General features: G+C 54.5%; 9 protein-coding genes across 9 annotated transcripts; 4 read left to right on the top strand and 5 right to left on the bottom strand.

Moving 5' to 3' along the window:
* Positions 1-75: 75 nt before the first annotated feature.
* AGOS_AFL086W (AFL086Wp) lies at positions 76-1,437 on the bottom strand (the record flags this gene model as incomplete). Its single annotated transcript, NM_210816.2, has 1 exon — positions 76-1,437. The coding sequence occupies one exon, from the start codon at positions 1,435-1,437 to the stop codon at positions 76-78; it is 1,362 nt and encodes a 453-aa protein (NP_985462.2).
* A 316-nt stretch (positions 1,438-1,753) lies between these two features.
* On the top strand, positions 1,754-3,112 carry AGOS_AFL087C (AFL087Cp; the record flags this gene model as incomplete). The annotated part of the gene is made up of 1 exon (NM_210815.1): positions 1,754-3,112. The coding sequence occupies one exon, from the start codon at positions 1,754-1,756 to the stop codon at positions 3,110-3,112; it is 1,359 nt and encodes a 452-aa protein (NP_985461.1).
* Positions 3,113-3,134: 22 nt separating this feature from the next.
* RPB9 (DNA-directed RNA polymerase II core subunit RPB9) lies at positions 3,135-3,503 on the bottom strand (the record flags this gene model as incomplete). The annotated part of the gene is made up of 1 exon (NM_210814.1): positions 3,135-3,503. The coding sequence occupies one exon, from the start codon at positions 3,501-3,503 to the stop codon at positions 3,135-3,137; it is 369 nt and encodes a 122-aa protein (NP_985460.1).
* Positions 3,504-3,718: 215 nt separating this feature from the next.
* MNP1 (mitochondrial 54S ribosomal protein bL12m) lies at positions 3,719-4,219 on the top strand (the record flags this gene model as incomplete). Its single annotated transcript, NM_210813.1, has 1 exon — positions 3,719-4,219. One exon carries the CDS (start codon positions 3,719-3,721, stop codon positions 4,217-4,219), a length of 501 nt encoding a protein of 166 aa, NP_985459.1.
* Positions 4,220-4,301: 82 nt separating this feature from the next.
* On the bottom strand, positions 4,302-5,342 carry TPK2 (cAMP-dependent protein kinase catalytic subunit TPK2; the record flags this gene model as incomplete). Its single annotated transcript, NM_210812.1, has 1 exon — positions 4,302-5,342. The coding sequence occupies one exon, from the start codon at positions 5,340-5,342 to the stop codon at positions 4,302-4,304; it is 1,041 nt and encodes a 346-aa protein (NP_985458.1).
* Positions 5,343-5,810: 468 nt separating this feature from the next.
* On the bottom strand, positions 5,811-7,247 carry HRR25 (serine/threonine protein kinase HRR25; the record flags this gene model as incomplete). Its single annotated transcript, NM_210811.1, has 1 exon — positions 5,811-7,247. One exon carries the CDS (start codon positions 7,245-7,247, stop codon positions 5,811-5,813), a length of 1,437 nt encoding a protein of 478 aa, NP_985457.1.
* Positions 7,248-7,764: 517 nt separating this feature from the next.
* On the top strand, positions 7,765-10,572 carry AGOS_AFL092C (AFL092Cp; the record flags this gene model as incomplete). Its single annotated transcript, NM_210810.2, has 1 exon — positions 7,765-10,572. One exon carries the CDS (start codon positions 7,765-7,767, stop codon positions 10,570-10,572), a length of 2,808 nt encoding a protein of 935 aa, NP_985456.2.
* A 623-nt stretch (positions 10,573-11,195) lies between these two features.
* Positions 11,196-18,803, bottom strand: AGOS_AFL095W (AFL095Wp; the record flags this gene model as incomplete). Its single annotated transcript, NM_210809.2, has 1 exon — positions 11,196-18,803. The coding sequence occupies one exon, from the start codon at positions 18,801-18,803 to the stop codon at positions 11,196-11,198; it is 7,608 nt and encodes a 2,535-aa protein (NP_985455.2).
* Positions 18,804-19,750: 947 nt separating this feature from the next.
* Positions 19,751-20,701, top strand: PGC1 (phosphatidylglycerol phospholipase; the record flags this gene model as incomplete). Its single annotated transcript, NM_210808.1, has 1 exon — positions 19,751-20,701. One exon carries the CDS (start codon positions 19,751-19,753, stop codon positions 20,699-20,701), a length of 951 nt encoding a protein of 316 aa, NP_985454.1.
* Between the last annotated feature and the right edge of the window lie 285 nt (positions 20,702-20,986).

Here is a 20,986-nt window from a genome sequence, read left to right as displayed (position 1 = left end):
CCGCGTTCCCGCGCCCCAGGCACCCCTGACAGCGAAACCCACTGGTAATCGCCGCTTCCCCGTATTTCATACGCGTTACCACAGCCAACGCGGTCTGCCGTGCACAAAATCTGGCCGTCTGCGCCCCGCTCTCCCTGGCCCCGCCACAGAGAAAAAACGGACTTGGGCATGCGCCGCATTGCGGCGACCGTGAACCACAGCGCCAGAGATGAGTAGCTGAGCGATTTTAGCTGTTTCTCCATACGATCGACAGAGGCGGGGCTCCAGGTTTCCGGCGAGTTCCGCCGTTCGCATCGGATGGATATTTTCGCGGGGATAGTAGCAGACATTTCTCCTGGCAGGTATATAAGGCAGCGTATAGCACACACACAGCGGCAGCGAGCGGAAAGGGCAAAGATGGGCATTCCTACAGCGTTGTTCATGACAGGCGAGTTGGCTGCGCACGAGCGCCAGGTGCCGCGGGCGGCGCCAGCGCCGGCCACGTGCGGGGGCGGTGTGCTCGACGAGAAGGTGGTGCGCGACATGTGGACGTTGCGGCGCGCGGGCGCGGTGCGCGACTGCGCGATGGGCGCGAGCTACCGCGCAGGCGCGAGCTGGTGCCTGTGGGGCGCGGACGGGCGGCGGAGCTTGGTCGCGGACGGGCGCGAGCCGCCGCGCATGGCGGACCTCAGTTTTTTGCGGCTCGGCGCGGAGCAGATCACGTGCATGGTGGCGGCGGGCGCGGACACGCTCGTGGCGGGCACGGACGGCGGGCGGCTCTTGCGCGTGGACCTGCGCGCGGGGCGCGCGGCCGACGTGCAGCTCGGGCCGCACGCGGTGGACTACGTGTGGCACGACGAGGCGACGGGGCTCGTCGCGTTGAGCTGCGCGGACGCGACGATGTATCACCTCGGCGCGTGGGGCGCGGCGCCCGCGCGCTACCCGCTCCAGCTGCCGGCCGGCATCACCTGCGCGTCGCTCAGCGGCGACCGCCAGTTTCTCTGCGTCGCGGACCGCACGCACATGCACTTCTACCGCTGGGCCGTGCGCCCGACCGCGTTCCGCTCCCTGGCCGTGTGCCGAGCGGGCGACGACGACGCCATCACGCGCGTGGCCTGGTGCCCCTACGACCGCATGGTGCTCGTGTGCACCTCCGCGCGCGTGCTGTGCTACGACTCGCGCGAGCATTGGCTCTCCGTGGTCACGCGCCAGCAGCCGCGCTTCGTGGAGTGGTCCCCGTTGGGCAAGCTCTTCATGCTCGGCGAGCACTCGTACAGCACGCTGCTCCACTTGTACGAGCACAACAACCGCGGGCACTGGGCTCCGCTCGGTTGCACCGACATTGCACACAAGTTCGGGATCACACACGTGACCCACATGGCCGTGATGAAGACCAGGCTCCACCTGCTCTACCGCGGCCGCTGCGAAAGCTTCTGCTTGGAATAACGCTGCATACATACATCCTAATCCTAATGACACATACTTTAATTAATATCACGAACGGTCACGTGCGTGCAGCGACGACTGCACCCCGAAAATGGCTCTCGCACTGGGAAAATTTCAGTGTAGCGGGCGCTAGCAACGACGTTGCGATGGGGGTCAGCCAGTAGTCGCAGAACTTGTATCTCGAGGTTTCTTGCGATGGGTGAGCGTGGGAAACCAGCTATTATTCTCTAGTTGCAAAATCAGATCACGGCAGCCGGAGCTGGCACAGGCTTAGCAGACCGGAGGCAAAAGAAAATCGCGAGGCTCAGTGACGCCGTAGATATTTGGCATGGAGTACTCGCAGGACGCATGGGGCAAACAGTCGCCGCTGGATGCGTCGCCGTCGGCGTGGTCGGTGTCGGAGACGGCAGGGGACGTGCCGAGCGGGGCGTCGGCGACGACGGCCAGCGGGCACAACGTGGAGGGCAGCGGGGCGCGCAGCAGCCCCTACTCGGAAGCGAGCTACAATAACGTGCTGAGCGACCAGGCCATCGAGCGGATCCGGCGGCAGCAGAACCAGAACAAGCTGATCCACCTGGAGCCTATCCCGGACTTCAAGGACAAAAACGACATCAAGCCGTGGCTGCAGAAGATATTTTACCCACAGGGCATCGAGATAGTGATCGAGCGGTCCGACAAGATCAAGGTGGTGTTCAAGTGCAAGGCGTCGAAGCGGACGAAGAGCGGGTCCGCGCCGGGCTCGCAGGCCGGCGCGGCGGAGGACGAGCTGGGCGGGCAGTACGAGACGCTGCCGCTGTCTCCGGTGGTGACAGCGTCGCAGCTGCGCAAAAAGAAGCGCGCGGTGTCGCCGTACAACACATGTCCGTTCCGGGTGCGAGCGGCGTACTCGCTCAAGCGCAAGCGATGGAGCATCGTGGTGGTCAACAACGGGCACTCGCACCCGCTGAAGTTCAACCCGGACTCGGCGGAGTACCGAAAGTTCAAAAATAACCTGCGGCAGGAGTGCGACTGGGACGCGGTCAAGAAGTTCGATGAGCTGGAGTACCGCAGCAAGTTCAACCTGCCCACGGAGCCGACGCCGATACCCTGTGACTGCGGGCTGACTCAGGAGATCGAGTCCTTCAACGTCATTCTGCCCAGCACCAACATCCTGGGCTCCTCCGCGCCCGTCTTCACCGAGAAGAAGACGGTCTCGAAGCCGCGATGCCGCAAGACGCTGCAGCGCGACCGCTGCTCGCAGCTGCGACGCCAGAGCACGCAGTCGAAGCTCACGCACGAGCTGCACACGGCGCTCAGTCCGACGCTGGGGTCGTCAGCCGACACCCTCGGCTCGCCCGTGCGCTACGCCGCGCAGGACGCAGAGGTCGACTTCACGGAGGTCTTCCTGCGCTCGCTGCCGCCCGCGAAGCCACTGCACTCCGCGCGCGCGCCCGACGCCGCGCGCGACAGCTGGCACGCGCTCGAGCAGCTGCTCGACGACCCCGCGGACGCGCCGCCCCGCACGCCGCTCCCGTCCGCGTCCGCAGACTGCGTCAACCCGCTGCTGCACTTCGCGCAGCGCCCCGCGGACGATCCCGTCGACTCGCTCGCCTACGAGCTCAACGCGCTCAGCGCCATGGACTCTCCGTTCGCCCGCCCCGCGCCCGACGCCCAGTTTCTCTGGGAGGACCCCAAGTATTTCCCCTAGTCTGTAAATATTCTTACACACGCTACGAAAACGTTGTCCGCTTGTTCTTCTGGTCCGACGTGAAGATGTGCGAGCACCCCAGGCACACAAAGAAGAGCACCATGCTCGTGTCCCGCCGCCGCTGCTGCGACTGGAAGAACACGTTGTCGTGCGAGTGGCACCGCGGGCACTCCCTGTCCGACCGCGGCAGCGTCGGGTCGCTCCCGATGTCCTGCACCACCCCTGCTGTCTCTCCGATGTTCGTGATCAGCTCGTGCCGGTACACCAGAGGCGTGCCCGCTTCCTCGGCGTATGTGCACGTCCGGCACTCGAACAGGAGCCGTTGTTCTTCCTTGTCCTCACGCGGGTAAAGCATGTTGTTGCAGTCTCTGCAGAAACGGAACGTCGTCATGGCCGCCGCACGCTAACTGGCTCTGGGAACACTGATTTGCGTCGTCGCCGTGTTGCAACTCATCGTGAAGTAGGGCCGAGAGGTCCACTTTTCCAAGTCATTCTGGACGCTAGCTATGTGGTGAAAATTTTGGGCCAAAAAATTTTCATAATGCTTCACTGCTAGTAGCCACACAGACTCAGCGAGTCGAATAGCAGAAGCAGGACCTGGAAAGCATGTTGCGTCAAGTGAGCAGATCGGCACGGGTTGTGTTGCGGTACGGTACGGCCGGGCGGCAGGCGGTGCGCTTGAATTCGACGAGTGCGGGCGCAGTTGACCCCAAGATCGCGCAGATTGTGGAGCAGATTTCGACGCTGACGCTGCTCGAGACGTCGGCGCTAATTGGGGAGCTCAAGACGCGGCTGAACATCCCGGACATCGCGATGGCGGTGGGCGGGGCTGCCGCGCCGGCCGCGCCGGCCGCGCCCGAGGCGGCCGCCGAGGAGGAGGTCAAGGAGGAGAAGACGATCTTCGCGGTGAAGCTGGAGGCGTTCGACGCCAAGTCGAAGCCCAAGGTGATCAAGGAGGTCAAGAACCTGCTGGGGCTGTCGCTGGTGGAGGCGAAGAAGTTCGTTGAGGCGGCGCCAAAGGTGCTGCGCGAGAACGTCGCGAAGGAGGAGGCCGAGAAGGTGAAGGCCTCGCTGGAGGCCCTGGGCGCGAAGGTGGTGCTGGAATGAGAGTTCCTGTAAGTAAATTCCATCCTGTACATAAATTACGGAAAGCAGCGATTTGCACGAGCGTCCTACGGTCACGTGCCGGCTAGAAGTCGACGAAGTAGCTGGCGTACGGGTCGTCGCCTTGGACGCCGTAGTCGAGATGCTCCTCGGGGTATTGGTCAAAGAGCGAGGAGTCGCCGACGCCGGCGGTGATGGGGGGCTCGTAGGGCGTCTCGATGTCCTTGGCGAGCAGCTTCTCCCATATGACCTCCGAGAACCAGGGGTGGGACTTGATGTCCTGCGAGCCGCTCTGCAGGTTGCCGAGCCGGCGGGTGAGGTCGTCTGTGATCAGTTTGCCGAGGAGGTCGATGGCGTCGGGGTGGAAGAACGGCGGGAACACGACTTTGCCAGCGAGGATTTTCTCGTAGGTCTTGATGGGCGTCACGTCGTAGAACGGCGTGTAGCCGGCGAGCATTTCGAATATGAGGATGCCGAGGGACCACCAGTCGATGGACTTGTTGTAAGGTTTTGTCGTGATCACCTCGGGCGCAATGTAGTCCGGCGTCCCGCATAGTGTCCATGTTACTGTGTCGACCTCCTTCGCGAAGCCAAAGTCTGTAATCTTGATGTGGCCGTTTCTGTCGAGCAAGATGTTTTCCGGCTTCAGGTCACGGTATATGATGTTGTGTGCGTGCAGGTACTCCAGCGCAAGCGTTACTTCCGCTGCGTAGAACTTCGCCACGGGGTTGGGGAAGCGCTGTGATTTGCGTAGCAACGAGAAGAGCTCGCCGCCCTCAATATAGTCCATGACGATGAACAGGTTGCGCGCGTCTTGAAACGTGCCCCACATGCGGATCAGGAACGGATGCTCCACAACCTTTAGCATCCGTCGCTCGTCGTTGGTATGCTCGATCTGTTTCATCCGAATCACCTGCTGCTTCTTCAGCACTTTGATAGCATAGTATCGTCCATTGTGAATCGACCGCACCAAGTGCACACGCCCAAAGGACCCTGTGCCAAGCGTGCGCATGATCTGGAAGTCTTGAAGGCTGTACTTTCCCTTGGACACCGTTGACCTCTGCGGCAGCATTGATCGACGCCGCGCTTCCTCGGCGACGCACAGCTCTTGTTCCATGATCTCCATTATCTAGCCGTATCCTCAGAACGCACTACGGCCTACACGTACAAATTTCTAGACTGCCTTTTGATATACTTCACCGATCAAAATGCACTACCAATTCAACTCAATGTTGAGTAGGAAAAGTTCTGCCCTCCTGGTCAGCACGCCGTGATGTTTTAAAAGGGGTTTGAAGGGGTTCTCGATGCTGTCCTGAAAAAGGGAACTTTGACATCAAAGCTAACAGGGGTAGTCACTATCTACGCATGGAAGAAGCCCGGAGCTGCAGCCAGCCTTTCTGTCGCTGGATCCGCCAACGGCGATAGACCAGCGTGGCCAGTTTCGCAGAGGACTCGGAGAGAGTATAATGATACGGAGACGTAGTATATGATGAAGGATAGTAATAAAGGATTAATATTGGTATTAACAAGAATTAATACCAACACTAATGATACTAGTAGTGCGCCGCGGCGGGAGCCTGGCTGGGCTGAAAAGCTACAACCATATGCCGGCACCGCCGGCGTTGCCGTCAGGCTTGGCAGGAGGTTGGGCCTGCGGCGATTGTGCCTGAGCCGGAGTGACTTGTGTCTGTGGATGGTGGTGCTGCTGTTGCTGCTGCTGCTGGAGCTGCTGCTCCTGCTGGCCCTGTTCCTGTGCCTGCTGCTGTTCAAGCAGTGTGACCACGGCGCCATTAGACTGCTGAGGGAGTGCGTTGCCCGGCCTGGCGCGGCCTTGCTCGGCCTCCTGCTTGAGCGCCTCCATGTTCTTGTCAATTTCGCTTAATACTTCGTCTGGTATCGTGGATACAATTTGTGTGTTTTGAACAGTCTGGTGCTTGATCTCTTCGGGGCTAGGATGGTGCGTATCAGTGGGCTTCCAGTAGTGGAAGTGGCTAGGAAACTTCATCATAGCCAACTTCTTTACCTTCATGAAAGATGCATTCTTGGAATCTGTATCGGAATCACCATTTGCAGGCTCTTGTGCCTGCTGTTGCGATTGGTGCTGTGTTTCTGCGGCCTGCGACTGCTTGTCTATCATGGCCTTTGTGTAACGTAGCATGGTCCAGTCGAACAAGTGGTCGTTGTGGTACTCAAGCTTGATCGACAAGTCCTTGAATAGACGTGCCACATACATGTAGTCGGGGCGCTCGTCGAAGCGCAAATTTCTGCAGTAGCGCATATACTCCACGAACTCGATCGGTAGCCCCACACATAACTGTTCCACGCTAATGCATAACTTTTTCTCCATGATGCGGTCATACTTTTGGCGCTTGGTTGTGGCTCTGAGACCCTGCCAAGGAAGCGAGCCCTTGCAGAAGTAGATTAGCACGTACCCCAAACTTTCCAAGTCGTCTCTCCTGCTCTGCTCAATGCCCAAATGCGTGTTCACGCTCGCGTACCGGGCTGTGCCGGTCAAGTTCTTGTTCTCACGATACGGGATGTGGTTGTGCGTGCGGAAGTCGCGGAACTTCTTCGAGAGTCCAAAATCAATGACATGCACCGTGCTCCCGCGACGCCCCACGCCCATTAGAAAGTTGTCTGGTTTGATGTCACGGTGGATAAACGACCGCCCATGGATATACTGGATCCTGCATATCATCTGCAGCGCCAACATCATCACAGTTTTCAACGAGAACTTGCGGTGACAGTAGTTGAAGAGATCTTCCAACGATGGGCCCAAAAGGTCGATCACCATCGCGTTGTAGTCGCCTTCGCGTCCGAACCATCGGATAAACGGGATCCCGATGCCACCGCTGAGGTACTTGTACACACGCGACTCGTAGTCCAACTGCGGGTGCTTCGTGCGGATCGGCTCCAACTTAATCGCCACTTCCTCTCCGCTGATCAAGTTCGTGCCGTGGTAGATGTCTCCGAACGACCCGGACCCTATCTTGCGCCCTATGCGGAACTTCCTGCCGACTCTTAAATCCATGCTGCGATTCTAAAGCTGTTGCCGTGGAACCAAAAAATTTTGTGCTTGTGTTCTGCGTCTATTCCAAGTCGACCAGCTAACTGTGCTGCTGCTCTTCTGTGTATACCTGGATGCTGATTGCTCACTGTCCCACAAGCATGCAAAAACCAAACAGTGACGATTGAAGTGGCTTCTACTGGTTGTGCGTTGTTGTGCCACCTTGTTGCACATTTAAGCGAATAGTCGCCAGACCCGGCTTGTAGCAGAGATTTTCTTGTGGCAAACGTTGCTTTTTTTCTGACCCACAAGTACAAGTCCGGGTAATGGCCGGTTAACCGGCATCTGAAGTAAGCGGCACGTGAGTTTCGTGCGAAGTTGGCTCGGCGGCTACGCGCGGTGCCTGAACGACGAGGGCACGGCTGCGGAATTGGGTCCCAATGTGGCAATTGCAAATTTGTTTCTGTTCTCACGAAACCAAAGATGCAGATATATAAGGTGTGACGCGGGCACAGCGACAGCGCATTCGACAGGGCAAAGAATGCGGACATCTCTCAGTGTGCTAGCACTAGCAGCCGTGGCAGCAGCGCATGAGGACGTGCTGCAAGCGTGCGATCCCTTGCGGGGCGGGGCTTCGGCGCGTCCGGGGTTCGACCTTACAATATGGAACTATCCTTGGACGTCGTATAACCACCAGACGAACCGCGGAGTGCCCGACCGGACAACTTTTGAAAGCGCAGCGTACCTCCAGGGTGGGTACGCGCAGTACGAGGAGCTGGGGCGGGCACGGGCCGTGACGAACTTGACGTTCGTCAACGAGTTCGAGCTTGGCAGAGGCCGTGAGATGGTGCGTGGCCGGCTGCCCCCTAACTACAACTTCCCCGATGAGTTTAACATTTCGAACTTTGCGTACTTGGCAACAGGCTACTTCCGCGCTGAGCAGGACGGTGCATACAACTTCACGCTAGACTTCGTGGATGACTACGCCTCGGTTGCCCTTGGTGGCGGGCGGGCATTTGACTGTTGCCAGAAAGACACGGGCGTCAAGAGCCCTGAAGGGTTCCAGATTGACGCGCGGTGGGCGCGGAACGGGCCTGTGGGGCGTGCATGGACCGTGGTGAACTTACAGCGGGGCGCCTACTATCCACTCCGTGTGTTCTACGTGAACACCAACAACTGGGCTGGTATTCGTTTTACGTTCACGGACCCAAGTGGTGTTCACCATGAGGACTTCCAGAATCACATCTTCCATTTTGACGACCAGCCAAACGAATGCCCGGAAATAGTCGCGACAACGACTCAACCATACGATGGGACGGAAACTGTGACAGCTTATACCACACTATCGACGTACACGAACAGCGACAACCAGCTCACAACTGGGAGAGTGGTTGTTATCAACACCCCATACCCTCGTGGCGAAACAACTACTACTAATGGTTGGACTGGTTCCTACACAACTACACTATCCACTGGTGTGGCAACTGTAACAGGTACTGACGGCTATGGCACAATCGAGACAACTTACTATGTCGTTACTCCTGAAGCCGTAGTCTCCACAACGACCACTAGTGGCTGGACAGGTACTCACACGACCACGCTCTCCACTGGACTCACCACCGTTACAGGGCCTGATGGTATTGCCACGACGGAAACTACCTACTACGTGGTGACTCCAGAGGCTCAGGCCGTCACGACGACTACAAGCGGCTGGACCGGATCCTTCACTACAACGATGTCTACAGGTGTCACTACTGTGACCGGTTCCGATGGAATTGCCACAACCGAGACCATCTACCACGTCGTGACACCGGAAGCACAAGCCGTTACAACGACCACTCGCGGCTGGGCTGGGAACCACACGACGACACTATCCACCGCAGTGGCTACTGTCACTGGCACCGACGGCATCGCAACCACCGAGACCATCTACCACGTCGTGACACCGGAAGCACAAGCCGTTACAACGACCACTCGCGGCTGGGCTGGGAACCACACGACGACACTATCCACCGCAGTGGCTACTGTCACTGGCACCGACGGCATCGCAACCACCGAGACCATCTACCACGTTGTGACGCCTGAGGCACTATCTGTCACGAAAACAGCTATATTCTCTTCCGGTTCGTCATGGCAGAATGTGACTGCTGAAGCTACAAAGTCCAGCAGTTTTGATGGTCGTGTAAACCAAACGATCGACTCCGTAGCTGGCACACATACTCAAATTTCTGAGTCTCTAACAACGGTCACCAGCAGTGCTCCGACCGAAGATGTTTGTGCTTCATTGGAGCAGGAGACAGTGACTGTTATACTCTCGCCTATGACTACCATGACGATTCCTACAACTGGTGCCCCCCAAGTAATGACAATTGTGAAAACAGTATACTCCACTATCACCAAAGATTACAGTGAAGATATGTCTGAAAGTCCATTTGAGCCAACTACCGTTTCAGCACCAACAAACAGCGCACAGGTGTCTTCTACGAATGGACCCGATACCCAGCAGCGTATTTCTGTGGATGAGCTTGCTGGCGGAAAATTAGCTACAACCATGAATAGCAGCGCTGCTAATGTTTCTAGCCAGTTCCTTGAGAACACTATTGTCCCCCCCACTAGTGAAGTCTATACAAGTGGATCTAGTAGATCATTTTCTCTTGGAAACACTGATGAGATGGTAACTATATTGCCAATTGGCGGAGCTAGTGGCATTTCGGGGATTTCGATCGGAAATGTTTCTACGGAACCATCCACGGTTCAGTCGTCCTTTATTGCCGTATCGACTGGATCAGCTGAATATTTGACTGGCACTTCAGAGCAACCTGTGACTGCTACTCCAAGTACAAAGTCTTCTGTTAAAGCATCTTCGTTTCAGTCTGAGACGAAAGAAGACACGAACATTCCTATCAGTGTGACGTCAATTTCGTATAGTTCTTCTGGAACACAGGCGTCCAGAACATCCACTGCAGAATACGGGACTGCTGCAGTAACTGGCATCCCAGAATCTTCTGGTGGACCAGCGAATGATAATGAAACAGCTTCTGAAGAAGCTGAGACTGAACTCCCGGAGGAATCATATGGCCAAGAACCATCCGCTGGATCTAATGTCGCCACAACAGAAGACGAGGAAGATGCATACGGCACAACGGTTGTGGAAGAGTACCCTCTCCCAACCCCTCAGACTGCATTCACCGGAAGCGGCTTTGTGAGCTCTGCGGGCGTAGTGTCCTCTAGCTTTCCGAACCTGACAAAGCCTCTTTTGCCCTTCTTCGGCGGGGCAGTTCAGCTGAACACAAACATGAACAAGATCTGTTCTGCTCTCGTTTTCGTTGTTACGACCCTCCTATTGTAAAAACGAGGCCTTCACAGACTTTCTCAAATGACTAATTTTAAAACTGATAGAAAGGCAAAGTCCGATAACTCGACTTTCTGTGCCTGATTATAGAGACATTTCGTATTGTAAGTTCTTTTGTTCCAACGTATTTTTGCGTTTAATAGAATTAATAGCATTTAATTCGGTCTTAGTTACGTACTGTTTCCTCTCTAGGAATATAGCCGTTCTCCACGAGGGTTAACTTCACACTCGACTTAATATCGTTAGAAATATTTCGTTTCTTCGGTTCCATGCTACGATCCAAGATGCACGTGGCTTTAAACGTCTATGGTATTATATAATACATTCTGTCGCCGTCCGGTGATTAGTTAAGCATGTATGTTTAGGAAATCACGAAAATTTGTTAACACAACGACCCATAAAGGTTATCGATTGATCCTGCGTAATGTAACTTTAAGTAATAAATACAAATCCATAATATTATTAATAAACATATTAAAATATACTATTATAAAGAATTAAAATATACTAAGAACTATAATATGGTAAAATACCTTTACCACAAAGTCTTAAGTGCACAAATGGAGTATATTAAGAACACAATTGGGATTCATTGGGCACTACTAAACTAGGAAGTCAGCTTAGCAGAGGAAGAGCATGGAGAGGAATAGAGCCACAATGGATCCGAGAGAGGTACCACTCCCATGCAGTCTGCCTGCAGCGCCTGTAAAGTATGATAGTGGGGATGAGTTAGAGCCTGGGTTCCCTAGAGAGAACTTGCCAGAAGGAGCTGGGTGCGCAGTAGCCTTTGTGTATCTTGAGCCGGTGCTTGAGGATAATGAGCCGGTGCTTGTAGAAGCGGTTTGCGCCGTAGTACCCTTTGTGTATCTTGAAATGGTATCGGTTGGCACGGCGGCAGCGGCGGCGGTTTTGTCAGCTATTGAAGATGCGCCACCCGACACGCTGGCAGTAGACCCAGCGGTACTGGCGGGCCCAGCCGTAGCGCTTGGGCCATCCGTACGGACGGGGCAAGTTGTGACAATAACGGTAGTCGTTAAGGTTCCACACACGCTTCTATCCGAACTCTTTGGTGCGACAATTTCTGTGGTACTAGGACCGGCATTTCCTCCGGTACAAGGTACAGCGCTCTCTACAGTAGTAGGAGCACTCTGTGTAGACTCTTGGGTAGCTGGTGCAGTCTGGCATGGCTGGCTAGCAGATGAGCTGCTCTGGGCGGGTTGGCTAGTAGCAGAAGGTGGGCATGGTTGGCTAGCAGATGAGCTGCTCTGGGCAGGTTGGCTAGTAGCAGAAGGTGGGCATGGTTGGCTAGCAGATGAGCTGCTCTGGGCAGGTTGGCTAGTAGCAGCAGGTGGGCATGGTTGGCTAGCAGATGAGCTGCTCTGGGCGGGTTGGCTAGTAGCAGGAGGTGGGCATGGTTGGCTAGCAGATGAGCTGCTCTGGGCAGGTTGGCTAGTAGCAGGAGGTGGGCATGGTTGGCTAGCAGATGAGCTGCTCTGGGCAGGTTGGCTAGTAGCAGGAGGTGGGCATGGTTGGCTAGTAGCAGGAGGTGGGCTGTGGCATGGCTCTGAGCCGGTAGGTGAAGAATGGCCTGGTACTGAACTCGAAGATCTGTCAATTTCAGGCCCTGGACCTGTTGGTACCGGTGGCTTTGGCCCGGGTATTTCTGTTGTGATAACCGCTGTAGAAGTACGGACGGTAGTGGTCTCCAATGTTTTCACACCATCGTCACCAGTAACAGTGTAAGAGATAGTTTCCGTAATTGTTACTTGCTCTGTCAAACTAGTCAATACAGGTGCCGTCGTAACAGTGGTTTCCCTCCCCGAAGTTGGACATTCTGCCTCTTTGGTTACAACGTTAGTTGTCGTCTCTACTATCGTTACCCCTTTAGCGTTGGTTGTTGTGAGCAAAATAGTTTCAGTCGTAGTAGTAGGCTCTGGTGGTGGGGGAACGACGGTAGTTTTGCCGTCAATAGTCGTAGTCACCCAGGCCGTGGTTGTTAAAGGATCACGGGTTATCACAGTTTCGGTCGTTTCAATCGTTGGTGAACCATCGGTGCCAGTCTTGGTTACAAACTGTGTCTCGGTTGTCGTGATTACCTCTGTTGACCTAGTTAGAACTGTAGTATTCTGCCAAGCAGCTGTAGGAGCTTGTTTTGTGGTCACTATAGTAGTTGGGTCACGAACTGTAGTGCTTAACCAAACAGTGGATTCTGGAACGACGGTAGTAACCACAGTCGTCACAGTTTCCGTTGCCTTTGATCCGTCAGCAGCTGTAGAAGTGATGTAGTAAGTCTCGGTCGTGGTAACCAAGTCAGTAGGGTGTACCACAGTTGTAACACAGTCAGTACAGTGACTAGCAGTGGTGTCACCGCACACTGTCGTGCTCAACCATACAGTAGATTCTGGAACGACAGTAGTAACGACAGTAGTCACAGTCTTCGCTGCCGTTGATCCATTGACAGCCGTGGAAGTGATGTAGTGAGTCTCCGTCATGGTTACTGATTCAGTAGGGTGTATCACAGCCGTAGAACAATCAGTACAGTGACTAATAGTGCTATTCATCCATACTGTAGTAGGTACGACGTGCTTGGTAACGACAGTTGTAGTAGCCTCTATGGTAGTTTGCCCATCTGGTCTAGTGCTCGTAATGTAATACGTTTCCGTAGTTGTACCTGGCTCTGGAACAGTCACAACAGTTGTCGGACCAGCTGAAATCGTAGAATTCCTCCACACAGTAGTAGGTAAGACCTCTGTGGTCACCACAGTAGTCTCCACTGTTTTCTCGCCATCAGATTTTGTCGTGGTGTAGTTTATGGTCTCCGTCAATGTCACCATTTCTGTAGGGTTGACAATCGTGGTAGGTTGGACGGTAATAGTGGAGTTTGCCCATGCGACCGTAGAGATGGATTGCGTATTAGTAACAGTAGTGATAACAGTTTCAACCTCTGAGCGAGTAACATTTTCACGAATTGTTGCCGTAGTGTTGGCCCACGCGGTTTTAGTAGTAGGTACAGACGTTGTACTCATAACTGTTGTGGGTACTAACGTTATGTTCAAGAACGTTGTAGGGCGAACGACAGTGGTATTCCACCAGGCAGTAGTTGGTACAACATGCGTAGTTGTCAAAGTACTTGTCGAAACACTAGTTTCTCCATGAATATCAGTGGTAGTTACTAACACTGTCTCTGTTGTTGGCACAGACTCAACGACAGTGGTTGATTCAGTAAAGGTCGTGTTTAGCCAGGCTGTAGTAGTGTTGTACCTAATTGATACTGGCGTTGTTACAGGACTTGGAGTCACAACGTAATAAGTGGTTTCGGTGGTTGCGATACCATCGGTACCGGTAACAGTAGCAACACCTGTCGAGAGTGTAGTCATATAGGTACCAGTCCAGCCACTAGTGGTCCTCCTAGCGGCCCGAGCCTCAGGTGTCACGACGTAGTAGCTGGTTTCCGTAGTAGCAATTCCATCGGTGCCGGTAAACGTTGTGAACCCGGTAGAGAGCGTTGTGGTGTAAGAGCCTGTCCACCCATGGACGTCAGTCGTGACAGCAGATGCTTCCGGAGTAACCACATAGTAAGTTGACTCTACAGTTGGGATTCCGTCAGGACCAGTCACAGTAGTGACTCCGGTGGAGTAAGTAGTCGTGTAGGTCCCTGCCCAACCGCTGGTCGTCGTCGTCACTAACTCTGCTTCAGGTGTCACCACGTAATAAGTCGTCTCGGTGGTAGCGATACCATCGGTACCGGTAACAGTCGTTACACCAGTGGACAGAGTTGTGGTGATGGAGCCAGTCCAGCCGCTGGTAACAGTTGCCGTTAGGACACCCTCAGGGGTCACCACGTGGTAGATGGTCTCGGTGGTAGCAATTCCATCAGTGCCGGTCACAGTGGTAACGTCGGTCGAAAGTGTGGTCATATAGGTACCGGTCCAGCCACTAGTGGTAGTCGTAATAGCATGAGCCTCGGGAGTCACAACATAGTAGGTAGTTTCAGTGGTAGCAATTCCATCGGTGCCGGTAATAGTAGTGACATCAGTGGATAGCGTGGTGGTATACGTCCCCATCCAGCCGCTGGTGGTCTCAGTAATGGCGTGAGCTTCAGGAGTCACAACGTGGTAGATGGTCTCGGTGGTAGCAATTCCATTGGTACCGGTCACAGTAGTAACGTCGGTTGAGAGTGTAGTCTTATAGGTACCAGTCCAGCCACTAGTGGTAGTCGTAACTGCATGAGCTTCGGGAGTCACCACATAATAGGTCGTTTCAGTGGTAGCAATTCCATCGGTGCCGGTAACAGTAGTGATACCGGTGGAGCGCGTTGTGGTGTACGTACGTCTCCATCCGCTGGCAGTGGTCGTGACGACAGACGCTTCCGGAGTAACCACATAGTAAGTTGACTTTATAGTTGGAATTCCGTTATAACCAGTCACAGTAGTGATTCCGGTGGAGTAAGTCGTTGTGTAGGTTCCTGCCCAACCGCTGGTTGTCGTCGTAACGTAATTTGCCTCTGGGGTGACGACGTAGTAAGTTGTCTCGGTGGTAGCGATACCATCAGTACCGGTAACAGTAGTTACACCAGTGGACAGAGTTCTGGTATAGTACCCAGTCCAGCCGCTGGTAACAGTTGCCGTTAGGAGGCCCTCGGGGGTCACCACGTGGTAGATGGTCTCGGTGGTAGCAATTCCATCGGTACCGGTCACAGTGGTAACGTCTGTTGAGAGTGTAGTCATATAGGTACCGGTCCAGCCACTAGTGGTAGTCGTAATAGCATGAGCTTCGGGAGTCACAACATAGTAGGTAGTTTCAGTGGTGGCAATCCCATCGGTGCCGGTAACAGTAGTGACATCAGTGGATAGCGTGGTAGTATACGTCCCCATCCAGCCGCTGGTGGTCTCAGTAATGGCTTGAGCCTCGGGAGTCACGACGTAGTACGTAGTCTCGGTTGTGGCAATTCCATCGGAACCGGTCACAGTAGTGACACCTGTAGACATCGTCGTCGTGAAGGATCCTGTCCAGCCGCTAGTAGTCGTCGTGACGGCTTCTGCCTCAGGTGTCACAACGTAGTAGGTCGTCTCGGTTGTGGCAATTCCATCGGAACCGGTCACAGTAGTGACACCTGTAGACATCGTCGTAGTGAAGGATCCTGTCCAGCCGCTAGTAGTCGTCGTGACGGCTTCTGCCTCAGGTGTCACAACGTAGTAGGTCGTCTCTAGGGTTGGGATTCCGTCAGGACCAGTCACAGTAGTGACTCCAGTGGAGAAAGTAGTCGTGTAGGTCCCTGCCCAACCGCTGGTCGTCGTCGTCACTAACTCTGCTTCAGGTGTAACCACGTAATAAGTCGTCTCGGTGGTAGCGATACCATCGGTACCGGTAACAGTCGTTACGCCAGTGGACAGAGTTGTGGTGATGGAGCCAGTCCAACCGCTGGTAACAGTTGCCGTTAGGAGGCCCTCGGGGGTCACCACGTGGTAGATGGTCTCGGTGGTAGCAATTCCATCGGTACCGGTCACAGTGGTAACGTCTGTTGAGAGTGTAGTCATATAGGTACCGGTCCAGCCACTAGTGGTAGTCGTGATAGCATGAGCCTCGGGAGTCACAACATAGTAGGTAGTTTCAGTGGTGGCAATCCCATCGGTGCCGGTAACAGTAGTGACATCAGTGGATAGCGTGGTAGTATACGTCCCCATCCAGCCGCTGGTGGTCTCAGTAATGGCGTGAGCTTCAGGAGTCACAACGTGGTAGGTAGTTTCAGTGGTAACAATTCCATCAGTACCAGTTACGGTAGTGACACCCGTGGACATCGTCGTGGTGTAAGAGCCTGTCCAGCCACTCATGGTCGTCGTGATGGCTTCCGCCTCAGGTGTCACAACGTAGTAGGTCGTCTCGGTTGTGGCAATTCCATCGGTACCGGTCACAGTAGTGACACCCGTGGACATCGTCGTGGTGTAAGAGCCTGTCCACCCGCTCGTAGTCGTCGTGATGGCTTCCGCCTCAGGTGTCACAACGTAGTACGTAGTCTCCGTCGTGGCAATTCCATCGGTACCTGTAACCGTCGTAACACCCGTGGACATCGTCGTGGTGTAAGAGCCTGTCCACCCGCTAGTAGTCGTCGTGACGGCTTCCGCCTCAGGTGTCACAACGTAGTAGGTCGTCTCGGTTGTGGCAATTCCATCGGAACCGGTCACAGTAGTGACACCTGTAGACATCGTCGTCGTGAAGGATCCTGTCCAGCCGCTAGTAGTCGTCGTGACGGCTTCTGCCTCAGGTGTCACAACGTAGTAGGTCGTCTCTAGGGTTGGGATTCCGTCAGGACCAGTCACAGTAGTGACTCCAGTGGAGAAAGTAGTCGTGTAGGTCCCTGCCCAACCGCTGGTTGTCGTCGTCACTAACTCTGCTTCAGGTGTCACCACGTAATAAGTCGTCTCGGTGGTAGCGATACCATCGGTACCGGTAACAGTCGTTACACCAGTGGACAGAGTTGTGGTGATGGAGCCAGTCCAGCCGCTGGTAACAGTTGCCGTTAGGACACCCTCAGGGGTCACCACGTGGTAGATGGTCTCGGTGGTTGCGATACCATCAGTACCGGTCACAGTGGTAACGTCTGTTGAGAGTGTAGTCATATAGGTACCGGTCCAGCCACTAGTGGTAGTCGTAATAGCATGAGCTTCGGGAGTCACCACATAGTAGGTGGTCTCTGTCGTGGCAATCCCATCGGTGCCGGTAACAGTAGTGACACCGGTGGATAGCGTGGTAGTATACGTCCCCATCCAGCCGCTGGTGGTCTCAGTAATGGCTTGAGCCTCGGGAGTCACGACGTAGTACGTAGTCTCCGTCGTGGCAATTCCATCGGTACCGGTCACAGTAGTGACACCCGTGGACATCGTCGTGGTGTAAGAGCCTGTCCACCCGCTCGTAGTCGTCGTGACGGCTTCCGCCTCAGGTGTCACAACGTAGTAGGTCGTCTCGGTTGTGGCAATTCCATCGGAACCGGTCACAGTAGTGACACCTGTAGACATCGTTGTAGTGAAGGATCCGGTCCAGCCGCTTGTAGTCGTCGTGACGGCCTGAGCCTCTGGAGTCACCACGTAGTAGGTAGTTTCCGTCGTGGCAATACCATCAGGCCCTGTAACGGTGGTGAGTCCAGTGGAGAGCGTGGTCGTGTGAGTACCTGTCCAGCCGCTAGTGGTCGTTGTGACAGCAGACGCTTCTGGAGTAACGACGTGATAGATGGTCTCGATCGTGCCATAGCCGTCAGTACCTGTTACAGTTGCCACACCAGTGGATAGTGTAGTTGTGTAGGAACCAGTCCAGCCATTAGTAGTAGTTGTTTCGCCACGAGGGTATGGGGTGTTGATAACAACCACTCTCCCAGTTGTGAGCTGGTTGTCGCTGTTCGTGTACGTCGATAGTGTGGTATAGGCTGTCACAGTTTCCGTTCCATCGTATGGATGAGTCGTTGTCGCGACTATTTCCGGGCATTCGTTTGGCTGGTCGTCAAAATGGAAGATGTGATTCTGGAAGTCCTCATGGTGAACACCACTTGGGTCCGTAAACGTAAAACGGATACCGGCCCAGTTGTTGGTGTTCACGTAGAACACACGGAGTGGATAGTACGCGCCCCGCTGTAAGTTCACCACGGTCCACGCACGCCCAGCTGGGGCTTCTCTCGACCAGACTGCACTGATTTGGAAATCCGAAGGGCTGGTTACTGTTGATTCCTCTCTGCAGCAGGTAAAAGCTCTGCCACCACCAACCGTGATTGCAGCGTAGTCGTCAACAAAGTCTAACGTGAAGTTGTACGAACCATCCTGGTCCGCACGGAAGTAACCAGTTCCAACATACGCGAAGTTTGAAATGTTGATCTCGTCCGGGAAGTTATAGTTGGGAGGCAAGTTGCCGCGAACTCTCTCACGTCCTCTGCCGAGGCCAAATTCGTTGATGAACGTCAAGTTCGTCACACCGGTAGAGCTCCCTAGCCGCTGGTAATTTGCGTATCCTCCACGAAGATAAGGGTCGCTGAGGTACGTAGTCCTATCTGGCACACCGCGATTAACTCGGTCGCTGTAGCTTAACCACGGGTAATCATAGTAGGTAATATCAAAACCGCTTCTCGGGGTCAGGTTTGGATTTGCACGAAGTGGGTCACAAGCCTGTAACTGTTGCACGGGAACAGCCTCTTGGGCCAAGGCCGTGGTCAGCAAGGCAGCTAACACACCTAGCAAACTTCGCATCTTAACCCTTGTCAATATTAGTTACAGCGATTGCAGGTATTCCTTCTTGACGTGAGAGTTACAAGAAATGCCACATCAGTTCAACCTGTCATTACCTATATACTTATTTAAACTAATGACACCTGCTCACGTTGAAATTGAGCAGCGGCAAGAAATAAGCAACTATTCTGATTATACACCGTAATGCACTAGAAGACTGGAGGCAAGAAGCTGAATAACAGGCGGGATGTATTTGAAATAAATGTAAAATTGCTTCAACGTTCGGCCTCAGCGGATGTTTTTACCTGTTCGGTAAAAACTGACACCATTTTCCACGGACGTATCTCAGATGCCATTGTCTGACGTCAAAGTAGCCGCACATAATTCCCAAGATGGAAGAACAAAACTAAAAGTTTGCACGCCAGCCATACTGGTAATGTTTCCAGTGCTTTGCCCTTATATTTGCATGGCAACGAGCGGGACTGCTTCGACCAGGCCAGTTCAGAAGCATCACGTGAGAGCAATTTCGGTACGTTGCCGGCGGCAGGCCCTGATACAAAACACTTTCAAGTATATCCTAGGATTGAGCCAGTTACAGGAGTCTGTGTGGCGTTGAAGACTCATGTCCCAGTTTAAGATGTTCATTGGGGGATAAAGAAGCGAAACTGGAACACTTTCAAGGGGAGGGCTCACGCCACACGACCTTGGTGCGTCTTTCTCCTTCGAAGCAGGGCGGGGCCAGCTATATCATAGCGCGTATGTAGAGAGCGTATGTATGAATGGGAATCCACTGGCAAATGCAGGGAAGGGGGTGGGGGGCAGACCGTTTTTTTTTCCGGTGTATTTTTACCCGTCCGTTTTGCGGAATCCAACAAGCTGTTCCCTGCCATCGCATGCGGCCCAGCATATAAAACTAGCAATTAGGTGTGCAAGCCCTCCCCGTACCCGACAGGACCCGGAAACAGCAGATGCCACAGATTATAGGACACAGGGCCTACAGAGGCAAGTACCCAGAAAACACGCTGCTGGCGTATGACAAGGCGTACGAGGCCGGCGTCGACATGATCGAGACGGATATCCAGATGTCGGACGACGGCGTCGTGGTGATTAATCATGACATGGACACAGGCCGTATGTACGACCGCAGCATGTCTATCGCGGACACCGAGTGGCGCAAGCTGCAGAAACTGCGCCTTGCAAGCCACCCGGATATCGGAATGCTATCGTTGCGTGATGCGCTCCTGTGGCTCATGAAGCACGACAATGTCAAGCTGCTGCTGGACGTCAAGGCGACCAACAAAAGACTCATCCTAGTGCGCGCTGTCGACGAGATGCTGTCTCTCGTTGACGACCTCGACTACTGGCGTTCGCGTATCCTGTTCGGGCTGTGGCAGCTGGACTGGTTCGAGTATGGCGTCTCCACCACCATCCTCCGTGGCTTCCCCCTAGTGTACATCGGCCTGTCGCTTGACCAGGCTGCCGAGTTCCTCGACTACTCCGAGACTCTAGCGCACCCGGACTACCGCCTGCACGCCGTCAGCCTGCATCATGTCGCCACATGGGCTCCGGAGTTCCACGCCGAGTGGCAGCGCTTCCAGCGCAGCGGCATCCAGCTCTTTCTCTGGACCGTCAACAGCGCGCTGGACACCAAGTACCTGGCCCACGTGCCCGTCGCCGGTGTCGTCACTGACGTCCCCGTCGACATGTCCCACGACACCAAGAAGTGGCCGCGCAAGGACTCACCGCTGACTCCCCCAAGCATCATGACCCGCGAGGGTCTCAGGTTCCACTTCTTCCTGGCCGTCTACAGAGTCGCTCGCGCTCTGACCACCTCTTCCTGGGCCAAACGTCCGATTTTCGGGCCCTATTCTGTTAACTTGATCTGTATCATATTACTGCGTCGCATACACTTCATCTAGGCTCTAGCGACACCCTGCCACGTCCGTATTGGATTGCATCGCCCTCCATGCACGCAGCCACTCGCTGCAGTGCAGGTATATAGAAGCTGTGTAACGGTGAAGATCGTTGTCGTTCAAGACGAATGGTGATACCGTCCATTCTGGTCGACACCTATTCAGTTTGCAGACGAAGATCATAAGGACGGTCAGCACGCCACTGGATTTGCGGTAACGACACAAGGTTATTGGATCGTAGCTAGCGGTCTATTTCTACTACAGATTGAACGGATACTTTCTTAGTGGGAG

This window comes from Eremothecium gossypii, chromosome VI (assembly GCF_000091025.4).
Source record: "Eremothecium gossypii ATCC 10895 chromosome VI, complete sequence".
Classification (NCBI taxonomy): domain Eukaryota; kingdom Fungi; phylum Ascomycota; class Saccharomycetes; order Saccharomycetales; family Saccharomycetaceae; genus Eremothecium; species Eremothecium gossypii.
The sequence above is the reverse complement of the archived record's forward strand: the minus strand, read 5'-3'. Positions and strand labels throughout refer to the sequence as shown.